Source organism: Chiloscyllium plagiosum, unplaced genomic scaffold (assembly GCF_037043375.1).
Source record: "Chiloscyllium plagiosum isolate Xiang-an unplaced genomic scaffold, Cpla_swu_hap1 HiC_scaffold_40, whole genome shotgun sequence".
Lineage (NCBI taxonomy): Eukaryota > Metazoa > Chordata > Chondrichthyes > Orectolobiformes > Hemiscylliidae > Chiloscyllium > Chiloscyllium plagiosum.
This window is the reverse complement of record NW_028270178.1, coordinates 12,544,670-12,561,029: the sequence shown is the minus strand read 5'-3', so window position 1 is coordinate 12,561,029 and position 16,360 is coordinate 12,544,670. Positions and strand designations below refer to the sequence as shown.

The 16,360-nt window shown below is 41.6% G+C and overlaps 1 protein-coding gene across 2 annotated transcripts in view; it reads left to right on the top strand.

The window, feature by feature from the left end:
* The window catches only part of LOC122544134 (uncharacterized), a 33,609-nt gene extending 21,669 nt beyond the window's left edge, over positions 1-11,940 (top strand). Inside the window, exons 6-12 of one of the 2 annotated variants that reach the window (XM_087981751.1) lie at positions 443-603; positions 2,984-3,082; positions 6,120-6,265; positions 6,422-6,593; positions 8,486-8,598; positions 10,829-10,913; positions 11,423-11,940. In XM_087981751.1, the coding sequence (XP_087837877.1) occupies positions 443-603; positions 2,984-3,082; positions 6,120-6,265; positions 6,422-6,593; positions 8,486-8,598; positions 10,829-10,913; positions 11,423-11,479 (833 nt within the window). In that variant the 3' untranslated portion in view covers positions 11,480-11,940. The remainder of the gene's footprint in view (positions 1-442; positions 604-2,983; positions 3,083-6,119; positions 6,266-6,421; positions 6,594-8,485; positions 8,599-10,828; positions 10,914-11,422) is intronic. The other variant, XM_087981750.1, reaches the window with a different exon arrangement.
* The last annotated feature ends 4,420 nt before the right edge of the window (positions 11,941-16,360 follow it).

Below are 16,360 nucleotides of genomic sequence, written 5' to 3'. Positions count from 1 at the left end.
CTGTGCCTCGGATGCTGCCTGACGGGCGGTGCTTTTCCACCACCCCACACTCTCGACTCGGAACGTTTTCTACAGGTTTCAGGCAGATCACTTCACCAACTGGAAGTACATTGCTGTGCTCAGGCACAAGAGACACAAAGACTTCATCTGGGAGAACACACTTGCAAGCACATTGAAAGGACACTCATGAAGAATTTGAATTGGACCTTGATCAGATGCCCTATTGAATTGTTCAACGTTGTAGGAGCCAGGACTTTTTGGTGGAGAACTGTTAAACCCATACATCTCTTGGTGTGAAAATTGAAACCATCAACTTGACAACTTCCAGGAGATCTTACTTCATCGAAGATCTTGAGTGACATTTGGAAAATGCAACTTAAACACTGGAGGACCTCCGAGCACGGTGTGGTAATCTAACGTTATACTCGCTTATTTGCTGCAGGTGAACAGGCCGATCTGATCCTTGTCTTCTTTGACCCAATGGGACAAGCCTTGTGCAAACGGACGCTGAATGTTGTAGAAAAGATAAACGAGATGCACGGCGAGAAACTGAGATTCTATCTTAGCAAAGCTGATGAGGCTGGGCACGAAAGTGACAGACAGGTATGCATTTCATTTCATGTAATTGAAGCTTCCCTTCATGGGGAATTGAATCCCTGACCCCTATGACTGTTGCATTCCAACAGAATGTAAAGCAAAAAAAAACAGAAGTACGATCACGTGGTTTTCTACTGTCTAGGAATAATGTCTAAAGGTTATCATTTTATACTCACGTGCTTTAGCTAAATATGAATTATTGACAGTAAAGGAGTATTGCAAAATTAAATCATGAGGACTGAACCCCCTGCACAGTCATGTTTGTCTTGATGAGAAAATCATTTTCAGGTCCGACAGTCTAATCCCTAAAGAAGAAGCAGAAAGTGATGGAGAAATTCAACAGTTCTGGCAGCATCTGTGGAGAGAGAAAAACCGAGTCAATATTGCCATTCCAGTAGCCATACCTCAGTCTAAGACTTGATGGTTGTTGGAGACTTTACTCATTGCGTTTTTATTTTGACATCAAAGATATATTCACTGTGGGTTAAATGCAAAGTCGACTACTAAAACTGTGAGTCTAGATTAGAGTGGTGCTGGAAAAGCTCAGCAGGTCAGGCAGGATCCGAGGAGCAGGACAATCGACGTTTCGGGCAAAAGCCCTTCATCAGGAATAGAGCCTGTGGGTGATGTCGTCATCGAGCAACAGTTGCACTAAACCTCCCTGTTTGGAAGGGTGGGTGACACAGAAATCCTGATAGCATTTAAGGTGTATTTAGGGACACATTTGCAACTCCAAGGCTGACAGGGCTATGGGCTAAGTGCTGGAAAATGGGATTAAAATAGTTATTCGGTAGATTTCTTTACAGCACAGACCCGATGGACCACAGAACTGTTTTCTGTCGTGTAGACCTATCGAAAAATGACAAGCCACATTAGAAACCAGGTCAGAGAAGGCGATATTAGAATAGGTGATGCATGATTGGTTAATGTTTTTGGGATGAAAATGAGACAGAGAGGTTAAGCAGGACATTCTGGAGCTCAGAAGAAGAAGAAGAGAAAAATAAAAGCTCTGTTCCTGAAACATCGATTTTCCTGCTCCTCGGATGCTGCTTCACCTGCTGAGCTTTTCCAGCACCACTCTAATCTAGACTCAGGTTTCCAGCATCTGCAGTCCTTGGTTTTACCTAATAAAACTGTGACACTAGTTTAGCAAGGTGTTTCTATAACAGAAATGCCACAGCTCAGGAATGCATCTGTCAACATCCTCGTTCCATTATTGAGAATGGCGCCTTTAATTGAAAGCTTTTGAGTAAATAATGAAGTTTTTAGGAACCAATGTTGAGGTTCGATTGTGGTTCCTTCTGACACTTTCTTTCCCAGAACATGCAATGTAACAGATGAAATCCTTTGCACAGTTGTACATGAATATGCACTGCCAACGGAAATGATTGGTATGATAAAACAGTTTACTCGATGTGTCATCCATATATTCACATTCATAAATACTCGCGCTTCAATTGTCTATCCCCATTTCCTACTTCCCATTCTTATTTTCCCCACAACGTGACTCCACTCATTCTACTGAATGTTTTTTTGTTGGGTTGTGGATTCTTTCCGTTTTCATTTTTTTGTGACAGATCATCGTATACCGCACAGATTTCGGTTCTGATGGTTTGACAGACTATCGGCATGGTTTGTCTCAATGATGCTTTCAGAGTTGAAACGGAAATGAGGGACAAATCCTTCTCTCACCACGTTGTGAGTCCGTTATGTTCCCTTTCTCACCGAGCAGAGGAGGTTGGACTATTCAAGTATACAAGACTGAGTTAGATCGAGGCTTGTATGCAGAAGTGAATGGAATATTATGAATCGTAGAGAGGCAAGGGGAGCTAAGAGCACAGTCAGAACTGCCATAGACTTGTCTTACCTGTTCACCAGGCGACTCGTGCTGATGTGTTAATGTTATTCATCCTCAGTTTAATATTTCGGGTGGCAAATTTGCGTTGCTGCCTAGTTCTTGCTCATAATAATTGTACGTGCGAGTTGTCACAAATTTGTTTGGAACAACAAAGAGAAATTTAAACTCTTTATTTTAATTTTAAAAACAAACATGAAAACTACACAGGCTGATGCTGCTTATAAAATAAATAGTCATCACACATTTAAATTTTAATAGACCCTGGAATTAAGCAGACGAGTTGTTTATTTATCTCATTTTTGCCTGAAGGGCCAACAAGTGTTCATAACTGCACTTGTATTTTCTGCAAGACAGTTTTGAGCTGCTCTGAATTGACAGCCATTTATTAGTGGTGAAATTCTTTGAGAAATTCTGAGAGTTTGCGCACCTCCAATATGGTATAACCCGTTACTTTCTGATGGTATGTTCGATACTAAAGTGGGAAACGTGCTTATATTTGTCGGATAATATATTTGTTTTCATCTCTAGCGCGTAATGATGCAAATAGTGCAAGAACTGTGCAAAAGACCCGGACTCAACAAGTGTGGCTTTGATATGCCAACAATTTACATCCCAGAACCAAACAAGGTAGGGTTGCCAGTCTCAGCCGTTCACAAAATTATACAGATAACTGTAAATATATGCATGATTTATGATTTCTTAAATGTGAATATATGTATGTGTGTGTGTATATATAAACACTTTATTTATAATACCATTATACATACATATTTATATATACATAGATAGGTTTGTTATATATGCAAAGAGTGAGCACGAGACAGAGAGAGGTGCTAGACCTAACTTAGTCCAGTATTGAAACCAAATCAACAGGTTTCATAGTGTTATATCCATGACCAATCTATTACAAACACAGCACTGATATGCAAATCTATATCAGGATGGAGACATGCTTTGGTTCAAGCTTTGGCCGTGCAGCTGTTGTAATGTGTAAACACAACCTCTTGACAACGGGGAGTGTTCATGCCTTGGTCCGAATTTCTTGGTACCTGGATGTTTTCTTTCTGGACCCAACACTCTTCGTCTGAACTTTTCTCTAACAATGCTCCTCATACGATAAAGGGACTTTTTCGTTTTTCATTCGTGCCAACCAAACTTTAATGAGAAGGTTTTTAGTGAAAAAGGCAGAAGATAAATAATTTGTTCCATTCAGTATGTTTTCTCAGACTCTCTGTCAGACTGGGTTCAAAATTCAGCACCTTTAACTGCCATAGTTATGTGGATGAACAGAAACAGACCCTTTGATCAATGCTGACCGATATTCTACATTAATCTAGTTCGATTTTCCAAGATTTGGCTACATCTCTTCGAATCTTCTATTCATTTCCCCCCTGCCCTTACACAGTTCTAGGGATTCACTCAATCACTATTGGCTGGACGTGACAAATTTCCTTAATGTGACCCCACCACCTCACATTACTTGTTTAAATCTTTCCGAGTAGCTCCAACAAATCTCCCTGCCAGCATTTTTGTGCCTTTCCAACTCAGGTGCAACACATCCTTCTTAGACAGGTCACGTCTACCCCAGGATAGATTCTAATGATCTAAAAATGTACCTGCACCCCTTTTCACCAGCTTCTCAGCCACGTATTCATCTGTTCTATCCTCCTATTCCTACTCTAACTAGCTCGTGGCATCGAGAGTAATCCGTCGAGGACCTATCTTTTAACCTCTTGCCTATTTTCTTATATTATCTCCTCAGAATATCGTCCCTTTCTCTCCTTATATCGTATTAATGTGAGCAATGGCCTTTTGCTTGTCACTCTCCCCTATGAGAATATTCCGCATCGTTTCTAAGACATTCTTGACCCCGGCATACGAAAATGCTGTCTCTCTCTGTCTGCTCCAGAAACATCCGTTTATGCCTCTGACTAGAAATTCCCCTATTAATAATTGATTGCTTGGAATCTGACGCTGCACTCGTTACAGTTGAGCCAGTCTCTATACTTCAAACCTACTTGTCAGTGTTGCATTCCCCTAACAATCAATCCCCCTTCCACATCTTGTGACAGAACACACTTCCTGAGTTTGGGATATCCCCAAGATACTCCTACTGTGCTTGCTTATTTACCCCCACCCCTCCCTACATCACCTTTACTACAGGCAACCCATCTACCTGACTCGATCTGCGGGCTTGGTACCTTCCTGATACATCCATCACCGAGCTTAGCTTCTGTTAATTCTGCTGTGCCAATCGATCCATGCAGTTTGATAGGATTTACAATCAACATACTCCTTGTGGGCATAATCATCAGGAACACTGACATTCTCCCTAAAATCCCACATGCGACTGGAAGAGCACATCATCTAGTAAAGTTCGTATTTGAACTCTAACAATCTACAGACCGAGGAAAAAGCACAGCTTGCCTGCTCAAAATACCTGCTGCTACAAGACAACTTAATCCCTATGCTACAATTCTTAAAAAAGTTCCATTATGAGACAGATCCCAGCAGATCGAATATAAAAAAATCCTTACTCACTATTGTCGATTTGCTCAAATAAATAGATTAAGATTTAGGAATCTTAAAAAGAACACTGAGCTGATCGCCAGCTGTGAGCAGTATCCAGTAATGAAGTCTCTCTAATGTCAGCTGTGAATTTCACAACTTGTTTGTTTTACTTGGACAGAACACCGATCTCCAAAGATGCTTGTAACTTCACAGTCAGTGAATTGTTTACTGCTCTGCCTATTTCTGGACCCTTCAGAAACAATCTGCCACGTGGTCTGCTGCACTGTCTCTTTACTCCGGTTTTAAAGTACTGTTGGTTTGATTTTTGAAGAAAGAGCTGATAAAACAGTAATTAGCGAGTTTTGAGAAGATTTGTAGCTCAGGTTGAGGTTCTGGATGTAGGTTCGCTAGCTGAGCTGGAAGGTTAATTTTCAGAGGTTTCATCAACCACAGGAAATGACATCACCAATCCAAGGAAACCCAAACCTATAAATAGAAAGCAGAAAACACCTAATCCGGAGGCTCACTGATGACATTACCTCGTCTGGTGACGAAATGTCTGAAAATGAACCTTCCAGCTCAGCGAGCAAAGCCTGCATCTGAAACAATAATCGCCGTTTCATGAAAGGGAACAAATGACCTCCAGCATTGAAATAAAAACTTTAAAAAAGAAGCAGCTCTTAGAGCCCCATGATTTTCTCCGATCCAGCATCTAGAATTCAAAACAGTTAGTTTTGGGAGGCACAGAATGGTGAAACAACGAGTTTTCAGAATCAGGAACATGCTCAAAGTGACACAGGTAGGACTTATACTTCCTTGTTATAGAAATTGGAAGAATACATTGACAAATTTCTTGACGGAACTGTCAGGTTTGTGGATATTGAACACAGAATTCTAAAGCCGACTTGCAACCTACAAAGTTAGGTTTCAAAGAACCTTTGGTTTATATTTCCTGAGCAAAGTTCTCTGGAATCAAATATTTTCAGAGGTCTTGGGCTCATGGAGGGTTCGTGGGAGAGGAGAGCATGTAATAGAAATGCCCATTGATTCCTTGATGTGAAGATAAGCATGGTCAACATGTTCCCTGGATAAAGCCAGCATTAACTTATCACTGTGCGTTTCCCATCTCTGTTCATATTGTTTGTATCGGCAGCCGGCTCCTTGTATGAATCGAATCCAAGAGGTCTGTACAACAATCGAAAAAACTATCAACAGATCCGTCCAGAATACTTTGAACCAACTCGGGAAAGACTGTGAATTGATCATCTACACAGCGGAGTGTAAACTGCAGGAGAGCAGGTGATGCTTTGGCCTGTATTATCATTCTGGTTCCGAATTTCAAGCTTCAGGCTTTGTACAGAAAGTTGGCACTGTCATTTAAAGAGCACACTGGGGCAGGGACTTAACAAGGAAAGTTTGAGTTAATGGAGACAATGTTTCTCGCTGTCATTTCAGTGAGCAGGCTTCCAGGAACAGGAGGGCATGGATCAAATATATGTTTTTCAGCGCCCTGGTTTACTTGGCTCCATTATCACTGCTGTCATGTTTCATCATCTCAGAAACATCAAGAGAAAATCTCGCAGATATCATCGGCGATGACTCGGCAAAAATCTTACTCATCTGGGCGGTATGGCTCTTTTGTTTGAAAAGGCATTGTCATGGCAGTGTTGGATCTCTGATACAAATCCCGTGGGGTGCCTGAGTAAATTGGGATTGAACATATGGAGTTTAGAAGAATGAGACATGATCAAAATAAGCCACTTACAATTGTGATATACGTTGATAAGAGAAACTGCAGGAGCCTGTTTACCCCTTGTGGGTTAACAGAAATTTGGTCTAAAGCCACATAATACGGTTGTTGATCACGTAAGACTGAAATGAATCGAAATTTGTTCACTCAGATGTTGTGTAAAATCTCTTGGTACAGCCTGCTCAGTGTTGTTAGATTAGATTAGATTAGATTACAGTGTGGAAACAGGCCCTTCGGCCCAACAAGTCCACACCGACCCGCCGAAGCGAAACCCACCCATACCCCTACATTTACCCCTTACCTAACACTACGGGCAATTTAGCATGGCCAATTCACCTGACCCTGCACATCTTTTGGACTGTGGGAGGAAACCGGAGCACCCGGAGGAAACCCACGCAGACACGGGGAGAACGTGCAAACTCCACACAGACAGTTGCCTGAGGCAGGAATTGAACCCGGGTCTCAGGCGCTGTGAGGCAGCAGTGCTAACCACTGTGCCACCGTGCCGCCCACAGATGTAGATGTAGTCCTGCTTAAAACTGATCGATTTTTTTACATTATTTAAATGAAAACAAGGCAGATGTTAATAGGTAGGAGTGTGGAATGAGGTTCAAAGGTCAGCAATGTTTGTGCTGAACGGTGGAATATGCGTAAGTGGCTAAAATGTAGATTTGTGCTCTATATCCTTATCGAAAATGGATTGCAAAATAAGGGGGACAGCTGCAAATGCTGGAAATCTGAAAAGAATGAACAAACAGAATATTCCCAATGTGCCCAGTAGGTCAACCATGCTCCTGGGTAAAGACATGGAGGTTACTTCTTTGATAGAAGGTTTTTCATCCACATGACCTGCTTCTGACTATACACTTCACTTTTGGTAATGTTGGTGTGTCTCTTTACGGGGAACGGTTCCCGAATAGTACACAGGACAATGTCAGAGGCGTCTCGGCTCCCTCAACCGTCATTTGACACGTCCCGTTCGTCATTAAAATACTTTTATCTTCTCTTTTTTCGAGTCATTTTTCCGGGCCATCCTGCCACACGTGCAAGTTATTGTATTTAGTTTTATATTTCATTTAGAGAAAAGGAAGAATCTCTCTGACGTGTTTTTAAAAATATTTCGGCGGTGAATCTCAGGTTCATTTTTCTCTCTGCCCAATACATTCACATTTTTCTGAAGGTGTGGTGCTGACAACTGTCCACAATACCCCAGCTGAGGTCTAAGCTTCAATAGCTTCTATAGCTTCAACATCACCTCCTTGCTCTTGTTCTATATGCTCCTATGAATTAAAATGAAGGAAATATCTGCTTTATTTACTTTTCTCTCCCACTGTCCTGCCAACTTCGACGATCTGTGCAGATACACCCTCACATCTCTCTGTCTCTGCACCCCCTTTAGAATTGTACCCCTATGTCTTAATTGTTCTTCCAATGTTCTTCTGACCAAAAAGCTTCACCTCACACATCTCTACATTGAGCATCATCTGCCATCTATCTGCCCACTCCACCAACCAATCAATGCACTTTTGGAGTTACAGGCTGCCCTGCTCCACAGTTGACAATTCTTCCAAGTTCAGTGTCTTCTGCAATACTTCTCTCTTATGATGATCCAACGTGTTATTTTGTTAAGAAACGTCCAAAATGAACGACAGTGTATCATGATAGACGAAACGTGAGTTACACAAATAAGAAAATGTACGAGATGTGTCCGTCTTTTTGCTGCTCTCTTTCTCACTGTGATATTTTGGTCCTTCTTTTCTTATCCGCAGTGGTGTGTTTCTACGATCTGGAACTGGTTAACTGGAGGCAGTTACCTCCTGGCTGCCATCATGATGATCGGGTTCATGCTCGTCTCAATGTTGCTTGCAAAGTGTTGCAACTGGTAACTATCACGTTTTCGATTTGGGGAGGTGGCAAACTGAAAATAAACAGACACGTTCTTAGGATTTATTTTGACATCCAAAGCATTTCTGACAAGATATTTAGGAAACATTCCATCAATCAGTGACAGGAATCTGGAGGGTTATGAAAGTACATTGATAAAGTGTGCAAGAGAGACTTCATTAACAGAATTTCAGATAGGGAAGAAAGAGATCTGGAGAGAGAGAGAGAGAGAGAGGTCTAATGATCCAATCCTGTTATGAGTACATGTATAAGACGATGTATATTTACTGACATTTTGCCACGGCCAACACTTATTGCAAGTCCATAACTACACTGAAAACGTTAGAGGGAGCTAAATTCTAGGCTGCTTCTCACTGTGGCGTGTTGCTCCACCACAGTGCAGACAGAAACTGAGTTTGGTTCAAACACACCAATATTCAGGATATAGTGTACGTTGGAGAGGAACATGCATGTAATGGTGCTCCCATGTATCTTCCTTCCTCGTCTTTGAGCTGGCAATTATGATGACTTTGGGAAGTATTGCTAAGTAGCTGTGATGATTTGCAACATGGAAGTTTTATTTAATTAGATTATATGCACAGTGGTCCATTTATTATGCTGGCTGTGATAGCTCATGTTTTTTGGATCAGTGGGGGAAGCAATGAAGAGTACCATTTCGAGAACCATCGAATTTATCGTTTATACAGTCATAAAATAAATAAGAGCCAGGCAATATGATTCTACACATTATGAAATACAATGGTCTTACAAGATGCTAACTACTTGCTAAATCTTTAAAAGAAAATTAGTTGCATTCTGTTTATTTTCTTTGTGCACTTCCATTCTCAAGTTTTGAAGCAACCAAAAGGAATGGCCCTTCTTTTGAGCAGCAGATCAGCTTCCAACGCCACTCAGATTTAACTCGCCTAGTAACATCAGTATCTTATTCATACCAGTTTGTGAACTCATTGACAAGTCCCTCAATCCTGGCTGTCGGTTTTTTTCAAATCGATTGTAAACCTTTAAAACCTATTGGTCGAATTCAAAGGTAGCTGCATAGTCTCAAAACGTCTGTATCTATCTGTTATATTCCTTTTCTCACTGCTATTTTGAGACCCATTCTGTTTTCCCCCGTTTTGAATGGTAGTAGTCTCACTCTGCAACCACCATTACTGCTGTCAAATTCCAACATATTGTGAATATTTGTCATGCTACACAGCAAAGGATGTCCTCTATCTTTATATTTACAGCCACACGCCTTTCCGAATTTAATGTATAAGACAACATAATATTTGTTGTTTCACTCATCTGATATCTTATATCAACACAGAGAAGTGTCTGGATGTTCTGATCCTGGAGGGAGTTTAAGGCAAGTTTACAAGGATGGTACCTGGATTTCAGTAGTTATGTTATGAGGCGAGATTAGACAAAATTATTCCTTTAATCTCTAGAATTTAGAAGGTGAAGAGGGATGTAATTGGGGTCTTCAGGATATTGATAGGGAAAGACAGAGTGGGTAAAGATAAACTTATTCCACTTGCTTGGAGATTCTTGAATCGGGGATGTAGTCGAAGAATTACGGCCAGTCCATTCATGAGAGATATTTAAAAAAAGACAGGTTGAAACAGAAAGTGTTGGGGAGGTTTGGAACTCTCTTCCTCAAATAACGTTTATGCTAATTAAATGAGAGGTCACCAATCAGTCGTGATTTTACTGAATGGCAGAGCAAACGGAAGGGGCTGAATGGTCTACTCCTTGTCTTCTGTGTTTCCTATGTTTTCACGCAAACTCACTCTCTCACTCTGCGAACCCCTCACTCACTTTCTCACGCACTCACTTTCACAAACTTACGCTTTCAAGGAATCACCCACTTACTCACTCACGGACTCACACAATCATTCACTCACTCGATCATCCCCTCACACACACCCTCGCTCACTCTCGCAAAACAAAACTTACTTTTACACACTCCCTCACTCACGCACTCACTTTCACTCACTCATTCACTCATTAACTCACTCATTCACTCAGACAAGCATCTACAACTGCAAGCCTGTTTTAGAAATTATTTTGAAACAGTGACATGGCAGGTACTTCCTCGGGAAATGTTCTGCAGTAGCCAGCTTGTGGGTGTTCAATAATGTTAGATTATGTCCGAGGTCAATAGGAAATGTCTGATCCACGGAGGTTATCCTGCTCATTTTCAACTTCCATCTCTCTAACTTCAGCACAAAACTGACCCTATCGAGGAAGGAGAGAAAGCAACTTCGAGCAAAATGCAATTATGTTCAACATGTTGTGGTTGAGAGAAAGGTAACTTTTGCCTTTTATTGTTTTACTTCAGTGATTCTAAAATTACCTCCATCAAATCCCAAAGCAGTAGATGTGCACTTATATGTCTCTCAACAATCGATGTCACCGTATTTTCCATATACATCATATTACTTAAAGAAGGATGAAATTTATGACCGAGATGAGGTGGAATTTGTTCTGTTGGGGTCGTGAGTATTTGGAACTCCTTTGCCACACAGAGCTGTTGAGGGAGGGGGGTGCGGGTGGTGGGGGTGGGGGTGGGGGGTGGTTGGAGGAGATGGGGGATTTGGACGCAGACTCCTAGTGCATTTTAAGGTTGAGAAAGTGAGATTCTTGATCAGTTAGGGAAAGCAAGTGTTGTGGGGAAAAGGCCAGGAATTTCAGATCACCCAACGTCATCCTGTTGAATGGCAGAGCAGACTCAAGTGGCTGAATGTCGTCCTACATTTGCTATTTCTTATTGTCTTGTGGTCTTATATCATTACTTTTATCAATCTCTATGTTTTCAGGAACGTCTTTATGAGATGTATCTCCAACAGTGCATATCGGAACAGGAGATATGTTAAAACAGCAACGGACTTATGCTGGAACAGGCATAACATGATGCAAGTTCTAACTCCATACTTTAGTGCAAATATGCTGCAAATGCAAATATAAACTTGTTGCCATTGGACAGAAACCAAACATACAGTCCAGTCACATCGACTTGACTGTTCCATCCACTATTGCCAGATTTACCTTACAGTGTGCAGAAGGATCATAACATTTGACCCTTCTCTGTCTGCATTATCAAGCATTTCCACATATTTCATCATTCTGTTTGAATGACGTCATAGCTGGACATCACTTTACCCTTCACCTCTGAAAGATAACCCTCGCCTACCACAGCTTCTAAAGACTCAATCACAAATTTTAGAAAATGCAATTCTTTCGCACCATTTTGTGACTTAATAGCCCCCTCCATGACATAGATGTGGACTGCAATCACCGGCTCGATGTATTGTATTAATAAACCTTATAAATCGTTCTTTGTGCTCTATGTCTCAAGGATTTTGAAACATATGGATTTGTCTTACATTTCTGGTAGAATGGCGTTGATTCATTCTGGTGACAGTGCAAGGTTATTTTTCTGCTCATGTGTTCTTATTCACTTCAGGGGAAAATGGACTGCTCCTTTGAGGGACTGTGTGCAGAACATTTCTGGTAGTAGGACAAAATGGGATCTGTTACAGTTCTATGGAACCATGTTTGTTCAACATGGCTGTTCTTAAAGAGTGTATTCTGACGCCAGATTTAGCTTCAGTGATGAGGTTATTTCAATCTATAGTGACTGGGACAGCGTGTCCTGTGATTTGTCATCTCATGGGATAGTACACCGGAACGAATTATTTCATCAGACTCGGCATCCCTTATCCATCAGTCAAAATGCATGTACCTCATTATCGACATCCAGATTACTTTGGAAGTTCGATTATGAATGTTTTCGGGACATAAATTGACATATTTATGAATATAACGGCATCAAGGAAACTGAAATGGTCTGAATCGAGATAGAGGCTATAATGGCCTCAATTACGGGAGGATATAGACACACTGGTCATTTAGAGCGATTAGTGGCAAATGGAATTCAATCTGGATAAATGTGAGTTGACGCGCTTAGGCAGAAAAAAAAACATTAAGGTAATACAAGATGATCAGTAGGATCCTCGGAATATTGATGAGCAGAGAGATATTTTTATGGAAGGACGCTAGACCCTGAAGGTATCAGGAAATGTGGATAAAGTGTATAAGAAGGCATTTGGTATACTCTTGTTTATTAGAGTTTAGGTTTATGCTGAAACTGTATAAAAAAACTGGTTAGCCAACAGCCAGTGTGTTGTATTCAGTCTGGAATTCGCATTACAGGCGGAATCTGATCACATTGGAGAGCATGCAGAGGTGGTTTACCTAGATGCTGCCCGGGTTATAGACTTACAGTTATTATGAAAGATGGGACAGACTGGAATTATTTCCATCAGAGCAGAGACGTTTGAGAGGAAATATGATTGTGATGGATAAACTTAGGAGGGGCACAGATCGGGTAGACAAGAATCAAGTTCACCCCTGATGGAGGCTCAATGAGCAGGTGGCATCAATTTAATTTAAAGGGCAGGGGTTTTAGAGGAGATGGAACATGGAACATGGAACATGGAACATGGAACATGGAACAGTACAGCAGAGTACGGACCCTCGATGTTGTATCGACCTTTTATCCTACTCTAAGTTCGAACTAATCTACATTCCCTTCATCTTAGTATCATCAATGTGACCGGCCAAGAGTCGTTATGCCTATTCAAGAGTCACTGAGCCTAACCAAGAGATGTGAGGAAACAAATCTGACCCAGATGGTAGTGAGAGTCTGGATTTCACTGCTTGTAAAGGTGGAAAAGGGAGAAATGCTCATTACATTAAATAATTGTTTAGGTGCACACTTGTGATGCTAAGGTATACAAGGCTTATGGCCAAGTGCTGGATGGGGGTGGATTAAGATAGTGAGATGGTTGTTTTTGCTGGTGCAGACACAATGGGCTGAAGATCGTTCTTCAGTGTTTCTCTATGACTCCATGACATGCACCCAGACACGCAGGCACCTACAAACACACAAACACAAACACACACACTCTCTCTCTCACACACACACACCCTCTACACACACAGACACACACATACACCCATCCACCCATATACACACACTCTACACACACATATCCTACACCCACACACACTCACATATACACACGCACCTACACACAAACACATACCCACCCACACACATCTACACGCACACACCTATACACAAAAACCCACATACACCCGCACACACACACACAAACCCCTACGCACACACCTGCACACACTAACCTACATACATCCACACACACCTACACACAACCTACACAGACACCCCTACACACAGCTACACCTACACACACACACACACAAGTTCATGACATCGCGTTACATCATAGCAGATTGGGAATTCTGAATTCATTACAATCTGTAGTAAAGATCTAAACTCCCTGTGACTTCTGGGAAACTCTGTTCAATGGAAATTCCAGCTTGGTCACTCAGTTCTACTTTAGGGAAAGGAAATCTGCCGTCATTTACACGGTCTGGCTCACTCCAGACTGTGGCTGACCTCTGAGTATTCGAGCTGCGAAGTAAATGCTTTCTTTTCTTCCTATTTCATTTTATTCTCGCTTTTTTCTTTCTTCATTTTAGTTCTTTAGATTTTTCTTTCTCTACTTACCTTCTGGAGGGAGCTCGGTCAAGGCAACATTAGCAGCTGGGGAGCATTGACAGTCAGCCATGAGGCAGCTGGTGTGCTGGGTAGAATTCTGGTGCTTAGCAGCATCATGGCTTCATCAATGCCCAGAGTACCAGAGCAGGACTCTGAAAGGAGACAGCTAACACAACAGATTGTAATACTGAACTTTTTAACGTATTTCTTTATTCTTCCACTTTTGTAACTAAGATTTTGTAGCGAAGTGGGCACCGTGTGTGGCAACTTTATATACTTTTCACTAAGCCGTTTTCTTAAACTGTACTTGAGTACGCGTGACAACAAAATCTAAATCTAAATGCTGGTTTAGACCAGCAGCGCATTGCAACACATGAACAAACAGAAAATACACAGATAATCATACTCGCATACACTTAGATTTAAAGATCCAAAGTCAAACGCATGGATTGTATTGCGATTTGTCAATAAGCTGTAGGGTCTGAATGTAGGTTTGCTCACTGAACGGAAAGGTTCATTTTCAGACGTTTCATCACCATACTAGATAACATCTTTAGTGAGCCTCCGGATGAAGAACTGGTGGTGCAGCCCATTTTCTATTTATATGTTTGGATTTCCTTGGGTTGGTGATGTCATTTCCTGCGGTCACGCCATTTCCTATGGTGATGTCATTTCCTGCTCTTTTTCTCAGGTGGTGGTAAATGGGATCCAAGTCAATGTGTTTGTTGATAGCATTCTGGTTGGAATATCATGCTTCTAGGAATTCTCGTGAGTGCCTCTGTTTGGCTTGTCCTAGGATGGATGTATTGTCTCAGTCGAAGAGGTATACTTCCTCATCTGTGTGTAAGGATAATAGTGAGAGAGGATCATGTCGTTTTGTGTCTAGTTGATGTTCATGTATCCTGGTGGCTAGTTTTCTGCCTGTTTGTCCAATGTAGTGTTTGTTACAGTACTTGCAAGGTATTTTGTAAATGACATTAGTTTTTCTTGTTGCTTGTAGAGGATCGTTCTAGTTCATTAGCTGCTATTTTAGTGTGTCGGTGTGTTTGTGGGCTACCATGATGCCTTGGGGTTTGTGTAGTCTGGCAGTCATTTCCGAGATGTCTCTGATGTAGGGGAGAGTGGATAGGGTTTCTGGACGTGTCTTGTCTGTTTGTTTGGGTTTGTTGCTGAGAAATCGGCGGACTGTGTTCTTTGGGTACCCGTTCTTTTTGAATACACAGTATAGGTGATTTTCCTCTGCTCGGTGTAGTTTCTCTGTGCTGCAGTGTGTGTTGGCTCATTGAAATAATGTTCTAATGCAGCTTCGTTTGTGGATATTGGGATGATTGCTTCTGTAGTTCACTGTTTGGTCCATATGTGTTGTTTTCCTGTAGATGCTGGTGTGAAGTCTGACATTGACTGTTTGCTCTACTGTGACATCTAGGAATGGCAGTTTGTTGTTGTTTTCCTCCTCTTTATTGAATTTAATGCCAGTAAGGGTATTATTGATGGTCTTGAAATTTCTCCTAGTTTATTTTATTTAGTGATGACAAAGGTGTAATCCACATAGCAGACCCAAAGTTTGGGTTAGATGGTTGGCAGAGCTGTTTGTTAGAGTCAATAGACAATAGGTGCAGGAGTAGGCCATTCTGCCCTTTGAGCCTGCACCACCATTCAATATGATCATGGCTGATCATCCTTAATCAGTATCCTGTTCCTGCCATATCTCATTAACCCTCGATTCCACTATCCTTGAGAGCTCTATACAACTCTTTCTTAAATGATTCCACACAGCCACCACTCTCTGGATGAAGACGTCTCTCCTCATCTCTGTCCTAAATGGTGTACCCCGTATTTTAAGCTGTGTCCTCTGGTTCGGCACTCACTCATCAGCAGAAACATGTTTCCTGCCTCCAGAGTGTCCAATCCTTTAATAATCTTATATGTCTCAATCAGATCCCCTCTCAGTCTTCTAAACTCAAGGGTATACAAGCCCAGTCGCTCCAGTCTTTCAGCGTAAGGTAGTCCTGCCATTCCAGGAATTGACCTCGTGAACCTACGCTGCACTCCATCAATAGCCAGAATGTCTTTCCTCAAATTTGGAGACCAGAACTGCACACAGTACTCCAGGTGTGGTCTCACCAGGGCACTGTACAGCTGCAGAAGAACCTCTTTGCTTCTATAC